This window comes from Homalodisca vitripennis, chromosome 1 (assembly GCF_021130785.1).
Source record: "Homalodisca vitripennis isolate AUS2020 chromosome 1, UT_GWSS_2.1, whole genome shotgun sequence".
NCBI lineage: Eukaryota > Metazoa > Arthropoda > Insecta > Hemiptera > Cicadellidae > Homalodisca > Homalodisca vitripennis.
In genome coordinates, this window is record NC_060207.1 from 144,887,923 (window position 1) to 144,909,469 (window position 21,547).

General features: G+C 34.7%; 1 protein-coding gene across 2 annotated transcripts in view; it reads right to left on the reverse strand.

Moving 5' to 3' along the window:
- LOC124373114 (transcription factor IIIB 90 kDa subunit) overlaps positions 1-21,547 on the reverse strand; it is a 115,486-nt gene that overhangs the window by 16,957 nt on the left and 76,982 nt on the right. For both annotated transcript variants that reach the window (XM_046831510.1, XM_046831514.1), the window contains exons 6-8: positions 10,964-11,113; positions 6,393-6,486; positions 4,271-4,412 (exon numbers count right to left, since the gene is read on the reverse strand). In XM_046831510.1, the coding sequence (XP_046687466.1) occupies positions 4,271-4,412; positions 6,393-6,486; positions 10,964-11,113 (386 nt within the window). The remainder of the gene's footprint in view (positions 1-4,270; positions 4,413-6,392; positions 6,487-10,963; positions 11,114-21,547) is intronic.

Consider the following 21,547-nt stretch of genomic DNA (forward strand, 5'->3'; position numbering starts at 1 on the left):
GAGGAAATTCTTCACCAAGTTGAGATACCATTTCAACAAAATTAATTAAAGCTTAAATTCAAGCACTATCAGAAAGGCTATTTCCATTTATAAATCAGTTGTTAAATCAGTATTGAATAACTTCAAACGAATCTGTTTGCTTGTTGTTGTATCGAAGCTTTTAGAAAAATTTCTAAAAGAGTCCAATTGATGAATCATTTAGAGAACTGAAATTTATTTTCAAGGAATCAGTATGATTTCAGAAATAGTAAAAGTACATCAGACGCCCTTTTTAACATGACAAAATTCGTATCCTCTGAAATTGGTTCTGAAAACTGAGTCCTAGCCACCTTTCATGATCTTGCCAAAGCTTTTGACTTCTTGGATAGTATTATCAAAATTAGAATATGTTGGAGTAAAACATTGCACTCAATCGGTTTGTTAGCTATTTCACCAAATGTCACGAATTTGTTTAAATTAATGGAATTAATAATAACCAAACAAATATGAGCTATAGAGTGGTTCAGAGACGTATCCTAGGGCATCGTTGTTCAAAATTGTCCCATACAAAAATTTAACTATTTTTACATATTTCATGTGCTTTGTAAAAATCTATTGGAGGCTGAGGGTGGAAGTGTAGCTGAGTATAAGTGGAGGGTGGGTCAGTGGTTGCTCAACCTGGGTAGTGCTGCTGCACTGATTCAGAGGAAAATGATTCTATACTCAAATGACTTTTAATTACAGTTACACAACTATTGTGCTTGTAAAAAACCATATTATTTATGAAAGCACAATGTAAATACCCAAAAAATAATTGGAATATTCCTAATTTAAAGGTGTTAGGTTTGCAGTTTAAAATACTGTAATAAATGCCTATTTTAAAAAGTGTTTTCTCTATGTCAAAGTATTATAAACTGCATCCTACATTTGGGAATTTTCCATTTGTTCCATATTTACGTGTACTAAAAAATAGATTATCTTTTACAAACACAATCATTGATTAGCTGTAAATATTTAAAGTAAATAAAAAGTTATTTTAATCATACCTTTAGAACAAATATAAATGCTCTTAACACAAATAAATCTCCTTTCCCATTTACTCAATTATAATATATCATAAAACAAAGGAAAATTCACAGTTTAGATTATTCAGATGGACACCGGTTTAAAAATGTATTTTCTCAATATTAACCTCTATAAGGAATCCTAACACTTGGATCTCTCATATCTTCGTTGTTAAAGGAAATTTCTAAAAAGTGCCAAGAGTAAAAAAGTCTTAAAATTAGTTTTTATATGATAACAATAATAAAATATAGGGTGCTCCATACGAAAAATTAAGTTGGCTGTCATACGGTAAAATATTAGAATATACGTTTTTAAATGTATCTAAAAACAAGGAAAGGTTCTCTATTTAAAGGAAAATATTTTAAAGAGTGCATCCAGCACAAATTATTACTTGTGTGACCAACTTAATTCAATCAATATTTTGTACATAGAGATCAATACCTAATACGCAGACATGAATACCAAACAAACAAGCATGAATACCTACTACATAAATACATGGATTGTTAATACATCCATGGATTTTTAGTGTGATTGGTCCGCCAATACAAGAAGTTCAACCATCTGTTTATGGATTTATTACGAGAGCTTTTTCGGGCTTTTCATATTATATGATTTCAAAAATTTTTAATTTTATGACAGATGCATAGAATATTTTCATCTTGCCCTTGGTGTTACAGCATTAATTGGTGGGTCTCTTTTTGTTAGTAAATTTTGAAGAAATTATCATTCTCTAAAAGACAATTTTTTAAAACCTTCACTCTGTTATTAATCACAAAAACATAGTACATACAGATCTTTGATGAGTAAGAAAAGTGCTATAAACTATACAGCTACCATTGACAGTAGAACCATACAGTCCAGACTTTCTAGGCAATATTGAGACCTGACCTTGCAAAACATAGTAGCTCAGGACCAGCTTATTCTAGAGAGATCAGTAATATCTCATTCTGTAGCCAATTATGATTTAATTCAAATACAAATTAACAAGATATAAATAGCAACAAATATTAGATTAAAAAGTATTACTGCTGTACTTAGTGTTTCTGCTGTTGTAACACGTAATGATGGCAAACATTTGTAATTATGTAATCAATTGAATTTGTAGCAATTAAAAACAACTTGTAATCAAAATCAATTCTAACAGCTTGTTGCAGATTACAATAAATTAGTTTAGGAACTCAAAATATTTTATTATTTTATAAATCTATACACAATTTGGTGGATGTAAAACAGTAGAGTTTCACACAAGTTTATCATAAGTTAGCCATATCTAAATAAGTAAGAAAACCAGTAACTTACATGAATATTTTTTTGAGGGTAAAAGCTTTTCCATGCAAGACTATCCACAAATTAATTAAATACTGTTAGTTCACATCTATGTAGTATATATCACACAACATTCTGAACTGTTTTCTAAACTTTATTTTCAAATGAACTTGACCAGTTCTTCTACTGCAGCTGTTACTGTATCTTGTACGTAATGTTATTTCCTTGAAGTCTTATAATCTTTTCCATGAAAGAGGGTGAAGAAAAAAATGCACAAAGCCACACTACTCTGAGCAGCTGACTGACAGCAGAAGGAGGTAAAAAATTACTGTAAAAAAATCAAACAAAAAATTAAAATGTTGACAAACAAAAAATTAAAATGTTGACAAACAAAATGTGTGAAAAATATAAATCATTAATTACTCTAACTTACTAACACAACACAATGATAAATAATCAGAGGTTAAACTGGGATGAAATAGAAACAAAAATCAAACAACTGTATTTAACCAGTGATAGTAAATTGTCTCTCACTGTTTCTCGGCTACAATAGGCAGTGGCATTATATTGCAAACTGATTAAAAAAGAGTTAAGATACCTTGCAAAAACAAAGCAAACTTCAAAAGTTTAATACTATTTGAATAAGAAACATATAATTCTATTAAGAATGTGCATTAATAATTGCATACATAACATTTTATAGTTCAATGGAATAATAAATGAAATTACAGTAGGTATGTAGGTAATCTACTACTTCCCTTAGTCTGCCTTTGACGGGGATAATAAGTTTCAACATCCCTGCTCTTGAGTGTAACTGTTATAATTATTAAAGTGTATTCCACATGAATTCTTAAGTTGATGCAGAATATTAAAAAAAAAATACTGAGATAATAAACAAGCACGAAAGAAATACTTTTAAACATAATAATAACTAATTTTAATCTAAGATGATAAAAACAAAATATTTTGTCACAGGTAATCACTGTTAACATTGTACTGGCATCTACATTTTCAAATCTCAATACGCCAGTGCAGCACTGTAATGTTCAGATTTTGCTTATTGTGAATCATACATTTACATTAAATATTTAGCTTGAAATAATGCTTTTTCAAAATCCCAGCATTCTATTTGGAAAACCTTGTACTACAGACATATGTACAGTTATATAATAAATTAAAACATCTATATATTTCGTATATAATTTTTCAGAAATATGAATATATTTTTTAAATAAACTTTAAGTAGTACAAATATTGCCACATACTGTTATTGAGTATTTAGTCTTAATTTGTGTTTTCATGGGAACTGACCTGAAACTAGCAAATATTAGAAATTTAGAATAAATAAATCAAAATAGTAATAGAAATTAAATTTTAGGTTTAGTGTGATTTTAACAAGAGAATTCTAAAATAAGTTAAATATTTATATTAATATTTGAAACTTAACTTTAGTTTTCATTAAAACCTGCAATTGTTGGCCACAGAATGAATCATTCCGGATCTCTCTCTCTCTCTCTCTCTCTCTCTCTCTCTCTCTCTTAATTAAGACAGTGTTGAGCACTGTAAAATTAAAGAATGAAAGACAGAAATTTATTAGATTGAATTCAACTTGGAAAAAAGACTATGAAGCGAATATTAAATCGCTTTTGACTCTTATTGTAATGTTCAAAGGATATATACAACCTGTGCATTATTTCAGACCTAAATAAAGTTTTGGAACATTAAATTCTAAAAATACTGGACTATGTGGAGAAATGTCACTTTTTATCACAGTCAGTAATTTATAAAGCAATTAATTCGAATTCTTAGTTCAAGGAACTAGTGGTTAGAAGATTGCATTTGTAAAAACATCAACATTACATTGAAGCTGGAGTAAAATTACTTTATTCAAAGTAAAATTGACATTCATTCAAAGGTAGTCTAATAAAAATACTTCCTAAACTATTGTTCCTGTTACCTTTTGTAGCCTTTCAGCTCGTTCTCTATCTTTTGCTCGAGCCTGCTTGTACGATGGCGGGTCTTGCTCCTCTTCCAGGTCAACATTCATGAATTCGTCTAACGTCAGTGAACTTGAAGGTGTTTCACCAAACTCAACCAACCTAAAATTAATCCATGATTCAAAATTTCAACTTGCATTTAGTCACTGAATCTATTGATAAACAAACAGAGAATGGTGAGGCATTTGATTACTCCAGTGAGCTTTCCAAACAATAATATACTTAATGTCCCAGGTGGGCCCAAGTGGCCATGAGATTGGTTCAATCTCCTCTTGTTACATTTATTTCCCACTTGGGTTTTGCAGGTCTGATATACTTGATAAGAATCACAGATCTGTTGTAAAGCCATTGCAAGGACCCATGAATTGGATAGTTAGGATAGTTGATGGTTGGTTAGGGTAGTTTTTCAGGTGGAGGATGTAAAATATGCACTGATACACATTTAAGTACGGTACTGTAAGTCTCCTGTTAAGCAGACAACCCACTAGAACTGTTTGACATACTGTATCAGGCTAGAAATAGACCATTAGACTGACTGCAAACTATTAGGTATTAGATATTCACTCATCATGAAACCTGCTGGCTCAAACCATTATTTCAAAAGCAAAAACCTTTAGTCATCAGCATTGCTTGAGTGTAATGTCCCACTCATAGCACTGCACATTATCCTTTGAGCATTGCTTCTACTATGTTCTCAGGCAAGAAATCACTTACTCTCTATTCCCTGAGAGAGATCTTTCCATTGGTCATACCATCTTCCGCAAGTGAAGAAATTGAGATGGGCATGTGTACCAGCCCATGATAGATGTTGTTGGTTGAATGAGATGTTATCCTTAAAGCATACCGGGCTTGTAATCGCCTATTTTGCACTTTTTAACTTCATTATTAAAAACAAAAAACTCATCATTGATTAATTATTCTATAGGAAACATGTACTGTGCTACTAAAATATTAATACAGAAATCTATTATCACTAAAATATTCATATCAGAGATGTTTATACAAGGTCAGTGACATCAGGGATGAATAATGTGAAAGTGCCCAGATAAGACAAATTAAAATAAAATATAACAAGCAAAATAATGCTATTTCAATATTTTCTTGAAACTGAATTTGGAATACAAAATATATTTCTTAGGCACATGATTATTCAATCCTTAAAGTCTTGTAAAGTAATACATAATGCGTTAATAAAATAATCCATAAAGTCTATGTCATAGTAACATAGTCATCATCTGAGAACACGATACAGCACTGTGTTGTTAAGTGTGCAATCCAGCTGTAAAGCCAACCTCACCACCACAAGCAGTTGCTCTAAGAAAATATTCTTTTAGCTATATATAACGAATAGATAGTTAAAAATAACAATATAAAGTGGCTTCATGCCACTTTATATTGTTATTGTTATACCATTATGATCACCATGTCTTGATTAGTTTACTTTTTTGCATGCAACCTTATGTTCTAAGATTTGAAAGAAGAAGAGAACATAGTTCTCAAAGCATCTTTTTTCTGTTCTTTTAACCCACAGTGAGGCTGAAATATTTCAAGATTTTTATTGTGCAAACGTTTCAATGCGGTGTGAACTGGAAGACTATGACGTTACTTATATCCTGCGTACCTTCATAATTTAATCATATAGACATCCCATTTTTTTTCTGAAAATATAAAATAATTCTTCATGCAATATATGGTACAAATTTTATACACAAAACCAAAAGTATATATTTTTTGTGTGATAGTGAATTATTGATTATTTTTGTTAGTTTACTTTTTCTGTGTAGTCGCCTTTCTATGATCAGAATGCTAAAAGTAACAAGCATTAATTTAGTCATACTTAGGTATCATCTTTATAGTGATGTAAATAAACATTTAAACATTATTAGTTCAAAACATTGGCCTTCCAGATGTCTGTCTGCTGCATCTTCAGCATCTGAACATCTTGAGGTCAGTCTTGAGAAACATTGTCTGATATATTAATATCTCATTGACAATAATATATGTAATACTACACATATACATACATATGTATCTAAATATGTATCACACATATACTACTTGTGTATCTAACGTCAAACATACCGTTTCCTTAGTGTGCTCTCATGGATGTGTACAATCTTGACTATATCTCCAACTGTGCGGCTAAAATCATGTAACCTAGCTGCCATCAGCAATGCTGAAATCAACATAATATCATAAATAAATAATGTCAAAATTCAAACAATATATCAGTACCAAACCCTGTACAAAGGACTATGAACACATTAAAGTTGGCTGGGAGAATCTTTTGTGTCCTCATGATTGATCAATAACTAACTGCACTCTTATACAGAAATGAAATCTCTTTACAAAATATAGCAGAAGATCATTTGTACAATATTCTGTTTTTTTTTTACAAAAGATTGTTTACATAAGAACATGTATAACACATAAAATCTAAACTCATAACTTGAGATTTTACTTTTATGGAGTTGTGGTTTGCTTCTATTGCTTCAGAATGTAATAGACAAATAAAGGTAAAATTTTAAATTAAAATCGTTATAACCATTTTTGAGAATGTTGTTAGTTTTTGGGAAGAAAAACTTCAAAGATTAAAAAAAATGAAGGTATTTTGGGTAATTGACTTCATATAATTCAAATATGCCCCAATACTTGTAGTGTAGCTCCACTTAGAGTACCTAGAGGCACTTTTTATAAAAAAATCTTCTGGTATTAGTGGACTTACATACAATTTTAAACAAAACCTTTTGCATGAATTCAATGTATATTTTTGTATAAAGCAAAAATGAAATTTATATGTGCATAAGAATATTATTTACTAAATTCACCCAGTTGAGCATGAAAATGCAGAATAAACAATAATGTTAGGTTAAGATGAGAGTTGGATAGGAAAATCCCAGTCATGGAACTTTACAATAATTGTATAACTGTACCTAGAGACAATTATTCCACACATTGGATATGGGAATTCCATACAGCCTTAAATGGTGGGTTTGTTTATTTACAGATAGATAAGTGAATCTTTTGAATTGCTCATCCTGAGATGTCAGAAGATATTCCCCAAAAAAATCATACATCAGTATCCGGGAAATTGAGTTTAAATTTATGGCACACAACTGGGAGAGCGATCATTTACAAGACCGAACCCAACGTTGGAAGTTAGTATAATTGGATAAGAATGGGACTGAATAAATGTAAAAACTTAATGTCTGAATGTGTATTGTGGTATAAATGGCAAAATTATTCCAATTTTAATTCAAAGACTTTTGCTATACATGTAAGCATGTTTTCACAATAAACAATTTGACTTTGAACTGTGTTTCACATCTGGTAATTGCATGCACAAGACACATTCTCTTTCCAATAAGAACTGTTAGTGGCTTGCTAGGTAAAATATCAAAGGTTAGTATGATAAGCAAAATAATAACAATTTTTCCACTGTTCCAGTTGCTCTAATGAGCTTATCCAGTGGGCATAGGGGGGAGGGGAATTGAAACAGAGATGTGAGAGGAGGACAATTAACCCTAACTATTTTGCAAAATCCTCTCCGACCATATAATTGAAATTTTCTTTACCTTCTAACAATATTTTAAAATGCGAAATAAACAAAGTGATAATGTTTAATGTCTACCAAGTTTTACCTTTATATTTTAAAGGCAATAACCTCCATTTAAGTTTTTATAAAAGCATTTATGATAGCATGTTTGCATTATGCTGACACTGATACGTTTATAAAATGTACCTAGGTAAAATATATCTTATGAGAGACAATACTGTTCTGCAGGGTGAGTAAAAAGTCAGGGCCCCCTCTCCCTCTATTTTGTTCTAAGGTTTATACAAGGAGATATCCTTTGGGTATTGGTGCAATGTGGAAAGAAAGTTTCACTTGGTTATTTTAAACATTTTTAGTGCTCCCCAAAATAATGGGATTTTGGAGGCATCTCGCTATTTCTTCCCCATCCAAAATACTAGCCTGAGTTACCAGACAATATTTTTAATAACTCACCACATGGCCAAGTCAAATCAAATGTTCAAACTGAAGTCCACCTACTATTTGGCATTAAGTAAAGAGTAGGGCGAGCTCCTCTCTCATGTTTTGATAAGTTTGAAGTGATATTTGGTTGCAGGCCTCAACATCCTGTTTCTTAAATCTTTAACGTTTTCTATTGGTGTTTTGTAAATTATGGATTTAATGTGACCCCATAGAAAACAGTCCATGGGTGTAAGGTCTGGGGACAGTGCAGGCCATTCTATTAGACTACGCTTACCAATCCACTAACCATGTAGTTGAGTTCCAGGAAATGTCGTACTGCATGGTAAAAATGTGACGGGGCACCATCCTGCTTGTCTTTATCAAATCCATGTTCATTTTCCCTAATAGCAGTAGTGATTGTGGGGAAAATTGATTCTTTTAACATGTGCAAATAACAATTCTCATTCAGATTCCCATTAATAAAAAAAATGGTCCTAAAATTGTGATTCCCAAAAATGCCGGCTAACACATTTACTTTTTCTGGGATTTGGGTGCAGAATTCATGGAAAACACAGATTTTCTATGTCCCAGTACCTGCGGTTGTGCTTGTTTACAGCTCCACTGACAAAAAATCGCATTCATCACTGAACACAATGTTTCGAACAAACAATGGATGAGCAGAAATTAGTGCTTCCATTTCCTCACAATATTGCAGACGGTCTGGATAGTCTTCATTTAACTCATGTACAAGCTGAATTTTATAAGGGCAAAATTTATTTTTCTTCAGTAAGTGTATCACAAACTCTTGGGAAACGTTACAAAGATTTGCTACTGATCTGGTGGATTGCTGTGGATTTTCAATAAATTGTGCTACAATTTCAAACTGTTTGTCTTTTTGCCTAAAGGAGACCGACCCGAGCATGGAGCATCTGAAATGGATCCAGATACTCAAAACTTATTTACTAAAGTTCTTAAGTATTTCCTTGTAACAGATCTATCAGGATGTGCAACATTAAACACATTGTCATCATAACCATGGGGCATTATTACTCATAGGCAGTAATAATTTTAGAATACTATTTAAAAGTACGAATGGCAACGTGATTCAAATCAATAACTGTAATAACACTACAACACACATAAATTTCTCAAAACACTTCAGGAAACAGTAACCACACAATAATGATACAACAGGATAATAATGATCCACTGGATAATAACCACTCTAAAGTATATGACCTGTTCTGATGAGATTGAAACAAAGAAGGAAGTTGTTTGTACTAAACCATAGTTCGAACCGGGAAATCCTGGTCACTTTTTGCAAATAAACTTCTTATCAGTGTACTTTATAATTTTCAATGCATGTTTGTCCATTGCATTCCTAACTGATTCAGAACACGAACTATTTATAAACCGGTTTTCACGCATACAGTAACTCTACAACAAAAATATCTAATTGTAAAGACTTCAGTAAAAGTTTGATGACCTATTTTATATTTTGTATGAAAAAGAGATAATGGTCTCTGGTTTTCATTCTTTAAGTTTTGTATGGTCTTCAAAATGAGAGGACACTTAAGAGGGATTTACATTTTGAATTTTTGAGTTGCCCCCAAAATCCCACATTTTTGAGACACAAACAATATTAGAAATCACAAAAAAAAACTTTTTCCACATTGCACCAGTACCCAAAGGATATCTCCTTTAGAACTTTAGAACAAATTAGAGGGGGCTGGGCCGGTCCTGACTTTTTATTCTCCCTGTAGAATTACAAAGAACTCTGGACCTATCCATGTTTTGTATTAACATATTAACTGCAGTAGATACCCTAGGGTGCTAATGTCTTATTAGAATACTTATCTTCACTCAGTATGGAGCCGCAGTGAATGTATATGTGTTTAGTATTGTTTATATTCCTAGGATAAGAAAGGATACCTTTAATATATCTGTAAAACAAACAGACTCATGGTATAATGTAAGCTTCAACCACTGGACGTAGTGGTCTTACCATTTTTACATCATTGACGAAAAAAATATTCCTTAACAACTTAATAATAGAATTTTCTTTGCTAGCAGATAGATGTTTAACCAAAATGAGAATACCAGTCAAATCTTCTCCTTCCAATTTTTTCTCTTTTGTGGTGGTGGTTCTTAAGAAGCTCTAATCTAGAACCATTCAATGCATTACTAACCACTATGTCTTAAGTTGCAGCCAGTTAATGGTCCCTTAATGGGGAGTTGTACTCATAGCACAAACCAACCTTTAGTAATTAGTACAAATATAAGCCGATGACAAGTTTGCTCTTGTGCACCATTCTCATATTAGTGACAAAACTCTTCTAGTAAAAGTTATGTTTAATATTTTAAAGATACATTGGAACAGTCAAACTATACATGTTATTGGGTAGTCGATGTTATAAAATGAAATCGTATTACCAAAATCAAAATTAAGATGAATGACCCAGATTGTTTTGTCTTATATTCCTTAGATTTTGACAACTTGTTTAAAAAATTTTAACTCTAAAAGCCAAAAATAGTGCATTAAAATGTGAAGAATATGCCAATATTTGGAACGGAATTAGTTTGTTCTGATCACTATAATTTTCATGTGCTTGATTAAGACCTCAACGGTGAAATATGGCGTCCACGAAATATCGGGAGTGTGAAAACAAGGGACTCCGACCTGCTCCACAGAGACCAGAGGGCCTGCGTCCGTAGTGGATGTTGTCCTTCTTCATTCTCTGGACCAGCCTGAGAGCGGTCATGGCTACCTCGTGCGTCTTCTCTCCGAACTCCAGGTTGTTGGCGTAACGCAGCACGTACAAACAAGGGTCTGCAACAGGCAGATAAGTATCTGTAAATAAAATCTGATATTTAAACAAATCGCTGAACATTCGAGCCACGTCCGTAGATTAGCCCTTATAGATCATTGCCACCAGTGTACGTCACAGCTTCAGATAAAACAAAGGCCACGCTGACAGACGCGTGCTGGCGATAAGCTGTTGTTATTCAGCTCAGGCAACTTCCACGTCGCGATTGGCCGACCACAAACAATTCCAAGGTCAGTGTCGCAGCCGTCACAGGACACAGCACAGTGACTTCGTGCAGCAATCTCAGTGTTTATTTTATACTTTAAAATCTTAATTTGAACACAAACTCAACTTGAACAAGCAAAGTTACAGCAACTTGTAAAAAAGAGTATGAAAATGTTTGCACCTAAAAACGTACAGTACGACTAAACTAACCAACTTGCATTTATTTCAATTTAATTATATTTTTGCATAGCATGATTTATTACATGCAAATAGTTTTTTTTTCTTGGCGAAAAGATCCAACTAATCTAACATTAACAGGATATATAACGATCTGAGACGGAAGTAAACATATCACGACTTTCAATAAACACCTTGAAAGTAAAAAAACTAATATCCATACATTTTCTGAGGTTATACTGATTTGATATTACAACGTAGACTTCCAAAATACTAATCATATAGATTTTATACTTCTTATTTTGTATCTTATGGCAGTGAAAGAGACAACGCAGCCTTTATCAGGGTGATGTATACCTTTATATACACCTTTATAAAAGTTGATTGGTCCAAAGAATAATAATGGCGTATGGTATGACATGTCTGTATGTAGAAGTATAACTTTTTGGAGCTATGGCGACATCAACGACCATCTTTAAATTCGCAATCTTGAAATTTGGTAGAACTTCTCAAATAGGAAGAGGGTGTCTTGACACATTATGTTAAACCGCGTCATTCGCAGGAATACAAAAGTCGGGATACACCTCTGTAAATTTTGAACAGTGTGAGCAATAATAATGGCGTCTGGTATGTGGTATCTGTAAGTGTGCGTGTAACTTTTAGGAGTTGAGGTGTCAACCATTGTTATTTTGAAATCTGCCATCTTGGATTTGGGTAGAACTTCTCAAATAGGAAGGGGGTCACTTGACACATTATATTGAACTGCGTCATTCTTAGGACAACAAATATGAAATTTGTTTTAAGATATCTTTTAATGTGTAGTAGTTATGGCATGTAACTGCCGGTTAGACTTTTAGAAAATACATACGTATTAATACCTATTCCAAACACAATTATAATTCCTTGCACCATTCGACTTGTATAAGGGTATATCCAGACTTGCCTCACACTGTATACCACGTCACTCTATGCTATAGCGATGAAGAAACCTTTCCGAAGAACGGATAGTGAATGTCCAGTATCTTCACTTCTATTGACAGCAATCTCTGTTCGCGGCGAGTGTACAGTATCTTGAGCTGTCGGTGACCTGAGGGTACTATAAGTGTGAAGTTACCAAGGGATAAGGGTAACCTTTGACTGTAAGTTCCACTGTTAGTAGCTTTGACAACAAGAAAATATTACATAATTAACTGCATTGGTATAGGGAATTTTAAATTGTATTAGTAACGTATGATCATTTTAATGTCATACAAAACTGAGCGTTATTTTTTATTCATTTTATTTCCAGATATTACATGACAAAATATTATCTACCCGCAATTAGTTAGACTTAGACTGTGGTTAATTTTATGCCAACCCTTCTCTCATCAAACTACTATTTTCGTCGTATACTGAATGTTGCAGTTTACTCTTCTTCCTTCCGTTTAGTTTGCTTCACAATTGGAAAAACATAATATACTAAAGAAAACCAGACAAAAATATGTCTACACAATAGATAGTCTACTTATGAGGTTTAATTTAATTAAAATGTTGTGAACATTTTACAGCATTGAATTTTTTCCCGGTCTACATTAACATTCCTTGAGAATAAGGTGCTCTTTATACTAGTTTCATACTGGATGCTGCAACTTTGAGAGATGAACATTTCAAGAGCAACAAACCGGTGCCAACACTGGTAGCACTCTGCACACCCTATATAACAATTCGAAGTGTTTAATATTTTCTATTCTATAACCTACACGCTATAATGTACGGTTTCTCACAATTTTATCAGGCTTATCAAATAGTTCTTTTCCTATTTTATTTCCTACGGGTTAACCTTTATCGGCAGTTTTGAAAAATTGGAAATCAAACCTACTGAAGGAATATATAAAAACTAATGTTAATTTTGAATCATTCAGTAAAATTCTTGTTTGAAAACGAGGTAGAGTGTTTTAAACATTACAACTAAAAACTCATTACGAATTCGTTCATTGGGAATACAACGACTCTGTTGCCAGCTCTCGGTTGTGCGGTTGTTGGCATTGGGCAATTACTCAAGACTCGGACCTTGGTATGTAGGAACTTAGCCGGAGTCCTTTGTCCAATTCTGCAGAAGGTGAATATTTTTAACTTGGATTTCACGAATCACTAACTAACTGATATATTGTTTTTATACCGTCACTTCAAACCGAGCTGACTTATGAAGGTAGTTTGTAAATTTAAAAACACAAACATGGACAGAGGTTTTTAACATGTGTGAAGAAAATCCTATAAAATAAAATAAATAAATAAAATATACAAACAGCTTCTGTGAACATGCATGTCCTGTCTCGTTCCGCTCAGCGTGTTGTCTCCCTGCCTGTTTGTGTTTCGAAAACGTCGAAACTGTACCACTGTTCTTGTTATAGTGTTGCCATTTAGAATGTATATTTATTTTACTTCTAAACAAAAATGCCTTAACGAGTTTTCAAATAGAAGCCATCAGTTATTCATGCTACATTTCAACCGACGTACAAACAAAAAGTGGCAGGAGATACAAAAACTAGCTCATAAAAATATAAAACCTTTGGTTCTTCATTTGTTATGACTCTATTATAAATAATCGAGAATTTGTTTGTATTGATTTTTCATAATACATTTGTTTAAATAATTTTTTATCATTTAATATTATTTGACAAAATTTTTACTGTTTAACAAAATGTGATCGCAAATAAGCAAGCTGCAGTTAATGTATTTCCAAAGTTATTCCCCGATAAAAATAAAGGAGATAAACGTTTTACCATAAACTAATTTTATATCACTTGACATTTTTTGTCATTATATCACGTTTGTGAAATTCGGCCTGTTGATTTTTAAAACTGCCATCGCCATTATTTTGGAAACAAGTAATGCGTGTTCTTTTAATTTTACCAATAAATTTGGTTATAGTGAGTTAAATTTTCATGAAATAATGTTAACACTAAACGAGTCTAGAAATGTGGATTTTCCTGGAAAACACATTACATAACGAAGCATATGGCCGAAGAAACGTTTAGGTAATTTTAACCGATTGAATCATTGCCCAATTTTTCTCCGCGTCTCAAACACCCTGTATTCTGTATGTTTCAAACACACGACTGCCTACTGTGGTGTTAAGGGAGGAGAGTTGCCTCTGCCGTGCGACCGCTGAGTAGATGTAGGTCGCTGCAACTTACATAAGCCACAGGTCTATTGCAGTTCTCGTGTCCGCTCACGTGTGTGTGGTAGCCAGCAGACGCGAACACGGCAGGCCTGCTCTGGTCGTCTACACGTGATTGTTACCGGCAACCTCGATTCTCGGTAATCTGCTTCCTTTTTCTTTTCTTTATTAGTGATTTTCAAATGATTAAAGTAAACTAAAGCGCTCGAGGAATTTCAGTTGTCCGTGAAAATAATAACTTAAATAATAATTCAAAATCACTGCGGCAGCGGCAGGGCAAAACAAAGAAGAATCACGGGCAAAAGGTTTACAAGAATGTTTCGATCAGGAATTGAAGAAAAGTACAATTAGTGCTCCCTCAATGTCATAGACGAACTCGCTTTCCTTGTACACCCGGGTTGTAATCACTTCCAGTTCACTCGTAAACAAATAAACTTTATCCCAAGAAGAATGCATACAAGAGGAAGTAGAAATTACGAGGAGATGACTTTATCAGATGTACTCCGATTGCCATGCGCTGTAAATTGCAGTGCCTGCCACTCAAAGAGTTAGAACACGTGATATGTATTTGTACAATACGCTGGCTGTGTCTGTTGTTTGTAGTCTCCTGATACACAGACGTGGCGCCGACGCGACGGATGGCAACAGCTGTGCCAATCTACCTCAGGTTGGTGGAAGCTACGGACTGAAAATGTAATTGCGGGTCTGATAGCTCGTTGGCACGATATCTGGAAGTCATGAACAGGGTTTTGGTTAGTTTGCCTAACAACTTGGTTCCTTTCGAGAATTTTAACTATGGCTCTTGCACTTCATTAAATGGAATAAGATAGTCATCAGTTCAAAACGCAGTAGCTGGAACAGATGCAGCGTAATCGACAATGTGTGGCAGCTAGGTGAATTAGAGATACCATTTTGTATATTTTCTTAATTGTTCTGTAATTGCTTCCCGTTGTATTCCTTTTCCATTGTTATAACTATTTCCGCAATAACCAGTAAGTATAAAATACTTCATAACCTTATATAAAATATTCGAAGTAACCAGATTGAAACCGAGTTTTTAAAACAGCCAACTACGTGAGGTGTAACTTGTAGCAAGTCGAAAAGATGCAGTCGGACACCAAGAAATCTATACATATTTGGTAGCAGTGTACAGATTGGCTTGTGTACACTCAATGTAGTTGAGGGTCTTGTTGAGTAATTCTTTCTGGAATCTCCTGCAGATTGAGCTCACTACTAAAAGATTAGTGTTTAACAACTTCACTGCTGTTTTATACTGAGGGGTTATCAAACAGTTCAATACCGCCTCTGTGCCGTCTGCCGCATTCAACGTGATATACAGTATATGTCGTCGGTATTTTTTGAAGACACCTCATAATGAAAGTATTCCATACTTTAAGAAGGGAATATTCCTTGAAAATCCTTGTTGATGAAATCATGATATCTACTAATATTCTATTTGTTAGATATGTAAAGTTTAGCCCTACCCAAACAGTACTGAAAGTAGGGTCCATGTATAAAATTTCAAATTCTCAAATTCATTATTATCGTTGTAAGAATTGTCTATTTTTACAATTTTTGTTATCCAACGTCATGTCAGCTTCACAACATTCAACAGTCGGTGCATGTGCATGACCAATAGACAAAGTTCTCCTTTGTATGTTTACACCGTATATTATATTTAGACATTAATTATATCTGTATTAATTAAGCTTCACAACATTCAACAGTCGGTGCATGTGCATGACCAATAGACAAAGTTCTCCTTTGTATGTTTACACCGTATATTATATTTAGACATTAATTATCTGTATTAATTAAGCTTCACAACATTCAACAGTCGGTGCATGTGCATGACCAATAGACAAAGTTCTCCTTTGTATGTTTACACCGTATATTATATTTAGACATTAATTACAGTATCTGTATTAATTAAGCTTCACAACATTCAACAGTCGGTGCATGTGCATGACCAATAGACAAAGTTCTCCTTTGTATGTTTACACCGTATATTATATTTAGACATTAATTATCTGTATTAATTAAGATTTAGACTTACTGGAGTCCATTTGATGGAATATTCACATAGATTGAAATTGTTACGGAGGATTCTGAATGTGCTCGGAAACGCAGGTCAAGAAGATCTCTAAACAAAAACACAACACTGCAGTTTTTTTGGATTTGTTTTCTCCGCCCCTATCGCCACAAGTAACAACAGAAGCAGGCCAAGGCTGGGCTCGGCGATGTGGCCGGGGCAGTGGACGATGTGGGTCGTCTATTGCTTTTCCCAGGCCGATTATCGCGTCAAAGCTTTTAGACTGGATAGTCCGCGTTTACGAAACTGGCGTTCATCCTTTCACTACACACCACACACATGAGTTTCCAACACTCACTAAAAGCTTCCGGGCATTGTTTCGTTGCTAAGAAAGAAGGCAATATAGTCGATAATCTACTTAATTTTGTTATCTGACTGCCCGTCTGTAATGAAAGGCTATGTAAAAATCATAATTAACATTCGATACTTTCATACGAACGTTTTTCTCACAACGATTTAATTTTTACCGTAAATTAAAAAAAGTGTTTATGATACTGCCGTAAAGATGGCGGCAGTATCTACTATGGTGTAATATTTCATGAAAATTAACCTGATACCAACAACATGTCTATGTACAAAATATAACTTGAAAATCAAAACTTTCAACACCTCATTGTGTAGGGACATTTGAAAAACTTGATATCACAAATTTTTATTACTTTTTTCATGTCACATAACTATCTTATGTCTATCTTGAATTGAATATTAACTAAGCTGTCTTCGTTAAATTCTAATGTAGTAAGAGTAGTGTTGTTTTATTATTGTGGACGAATAATTAATTATTTAAATGGGACTGAAATCGGTCTCCGATAGTTAACCGATTCCTGAAATCTAGATATACTGTTTACATTCTTTTCCTTTATTCTGCAATTTGAATCCTTATCAAACAAAAAAATCAAGGTTTTATCTTAAAATATTTAAAGTTATATCAATGTTTATCATTGTGTGAATCAATAAGTAAAAATTATTAAAAACAGGTAATAAAATAAGACATATCTCGTTGCATTGTTATTGTGTTTTGTTCGAGTAAAAATATTGCACAATGCAAATCAATACCATTTATTTACACTTTTCAATTATTCGATAGCAAAACATGAGTAATAAACTGCAACTAATTAAGATAACTGTAAACTCAGCTGTTCCGTGTAGTTTTATTTAACTAACAAAACATGAAACATATGATGAATAACAAAGTCAATATATCATTGACATTGACAGAATATGGATATCTTGTATGTTGTATTTTTAAATGTTTAGTTACAGAAAACTATAAATATTTCATGAACACCAGAATTTAAATTCAATTACAGTTCAAAACTATTTCTACTTAATTTCATGATCAAATTAAGAAATGTTTACTTGAATTAAACAAAAATCCGAAAGGTATTATACACTGTCCTGACATTCAGTTTCATTGAGATCCATTAACCTACATAACCTACATAATCATGTTAATGGGTGACATTATAAATTACAGTAACAACATTGTCAGAACCGAACTTTGGTAATCTCTTACCAACCTTCAATTATATACTAAACAACACGTCAACCAAAAGCTTTACATCCACAATTTCCAGTCCAGTGTATTAACAGACAACTTCCGCTATCTCAAGAGACTGATTGACACTTAGTATATGTATATGTAGTGTGAACTTGTGCTAATAACCAGCCGACCAAGCTTGATAATTGTAACCGCTCACATCCCAGACCTTCGCCGACCTATAGTCAAGGTCTCTTTGGATCTACAGGCATGCGGCCATAATGAAAAATTTGACATTTTAAAAACTCCAAAAACGTTGGAGTGTTGAATTTTTGAGAGACTGAGAATGTTACTGGACTCCGATTTTAAGTTCCTAGACATTTCGTCTAGCTGTGTGTAGCGGGATTACAGATTACAATGGGGTGGACGTAACATGGAACTCATATACTGTAGTTCAACAGTTTCAGTCCTGCACATTTCATCTAGCTGTGTGTAGCGGGATTACAGATTACAATGGGGTGGACATAACATGGAACTCATATACTGTAGTTCAACAGTTTCAGTCCTGGACATTTCGTCTAGCTGTGTGTAGCGGGATTACAGATTACAATGGGGTAGACGTAACATGGAACTCATATACTGTAGTTCAACAGTTTCAGTCCTGGACATTTCGTCTAGCTGTGTGTAGCGGGATTACAGATTACAATGGGGTGGACGTAACATGGAACTCATATACTGTAGTTCAACAGTTTCAGTCCTGCACATTTCATCTAGCTGTGTGTAGCGGGATTACAGATTACAATGGGGTGGACTTAACATGGAACTCATATACTGTAGTTCAACAGTTTCAGTCCTGCACATTTCATCTAGCTGTGTGTAGCGGGATTACAGATTACAATGGGGTGGACATAACATGGAACTCATATACTGTAGTTCAACAGTTTCAGTCCTGGACATTTCGTCTAGCTGTGTGTAGCGGGATTACAGATTACAATGGGGTGGACGTACCATGGAACTCATATACTGTAGTTCAACAGTTTCGGTCCTGGACATTTCGTCTAGCTGTGTGTAGCAGGATAACAGATTACAATGGGGTGGACGTACCGTGGAACTCATATACTGTAGTTCAACAGTTTCAGTCCTGCACATTTCATCTAGCTGTGTGTAGCGGGATTACAGATTACAATGGGGTGGACGTAACATGGAACTCATGTACTGTAGTTCAACAGTTTCAGTCCTGGACATTTCGTCTAGCTGTGTGTAGCAGGATTACAGATTACAATGGGGTGGACGTAACATGGAACTCATATACTGTAGTTCAACAGTTTCAGTCCTGGACATTTCGTCTAGCTGTGTGTAGCGGGATTACAGATTACTATGGGGTGGACGTAACATGGAACTCATATACTGTAGTTCAACAGTTTCAGTCCTGGACATTTCATCTAGCTGTGTGTAGCGGAATTACAGATTACAATGGGGTGGACGTAACATGGAACCCATGTACTGTAGTTCACAGTTTCAATCCTGGACATTTCGTCTAGCTGTGTGTAGCGGGATTACAGATTACAATGGGGTAGACGTAACATGGAACTCATATACTGTAGTTCGACAGTTTCAGTCCTGGACATTTCGTCTAGCTGTGTGTAGCGGGATTACAGATTACAATGGGGTGGACGTAACATGGAACTCATATACTGTAGTTCGACAGTTTCAGTCCTGGACATTTCGTCTAGCTGTGTGTAGCGGGATTACAGATTACAATGGGGTAGACGTAACATGGAACTCATATACTGTAGTTCAACAGTTTCAGTCCTGGACATTTCGTCTAGCTGTGTGTAGCGGGATTACAGATTACAATGGGGTGGACGTACCATGGAACTCATATACTGTAGTTCAACAGTTTCAGTCCTGGACATTTCGTCTAGCTGTGTGTAGCGGGATTACAGATTACAATGGGGTGGACGTAACATGGAACTCATATACTGTAGTTCAACAGTTTCAGTCCTGGACATTTCGTCTAGCTGTGTGTAGCGGGATTACAGATTACAATGGGGTGGACGTAACATGGAACTCATATACTGTAGTTCAACAGTTTCAGTCCTGCACATTTCATCTAGCTGTGTGTAGCGGGATTACAGATTACAATGGGGTGGACATAACATGGAACACATATACTGTAGTTCAACAGTTTCAGTCCTGCACATTTCATCTAGCTGTGTGTAGCGGGATTACAGATTACAATGGGGTGGACATAACATGGAACTCATATACTGTAGTTCAACAGTTTCAGTCCTGGACATTTCGTCTAGCTGTGTGTAGCGGGATTACAGATTACAATGGGGTGGACGTACCATGGAACTCATATACTGTAGTTCAACAGTTTCGGTCCTGGACATTTCGTCTAGCTGTGTGTAGCGGGATAACAGATTACAATGGGGTGGACGTACCGTGGAACTCATATACTGTAGTTCAACAGTTTCAGTCCTGCACATTTCATCTAGCTGTGTGTAGCGGGATTACAGATTACAATGGGGTGGACGTAACATGGAACTCATGTACTGTAGTTCAACAGTTTCAGTCCTGGACATTTCGTCTAGCTGTGTGTAGCAGGATTACAGATTACAATGGGGTGGACGTAACATGGAACTCATATACTGTAGTTCAACAGTTTCAGTCCTGGACATTTCGTCTAGCTGTGTGTAGCGGGATTACAGATTACTATGGGGTGGACGTAACATGGAACTCATATACTGTAGTTCAACAGTTTCAGTCCTGGACATTTCATCTAGCTGTGTGTAGCGGGATTACAGATTACAATGGGGTGGACGTAACATGGAACTCATGTACTGTAGTTCAACAGTTTCAGTCCTGGACATTTCGTCTAGCTGTGTGTAGCGGGATTACAGATTACAATGGGGTGGACGTAACATGGAACTCATATACTGTAGTTCGACAGTTTCAGTCCTGGACATTTCGTCTAGCTGTGTGTAGCGGGATTACAGATTACAATGGGGTGGACGTAACATGGAACTCATATACTGTAGTTCGACAGTTTCAGTCCTGGACATTTCGTCTAGCTGTGTGTAGCGGGATTACAGATTACAATGGGGTAGACGTAACATGGAACTCATATACTGTAGTTCAACAGTTTCAGTCCTGGACATTTCGTCTAGCTGTGTGTAGCGGGATTACAGATTACAATGGGGTGGACGTACCATGGAACTCATATACTGTAGTTCAACAGTTTCAGTCCTGCACATTTCGTCTAGCTGTGTGTAGCGGGATTACAGATTACAATGGGGTAGACGTAACATGGAACTCAT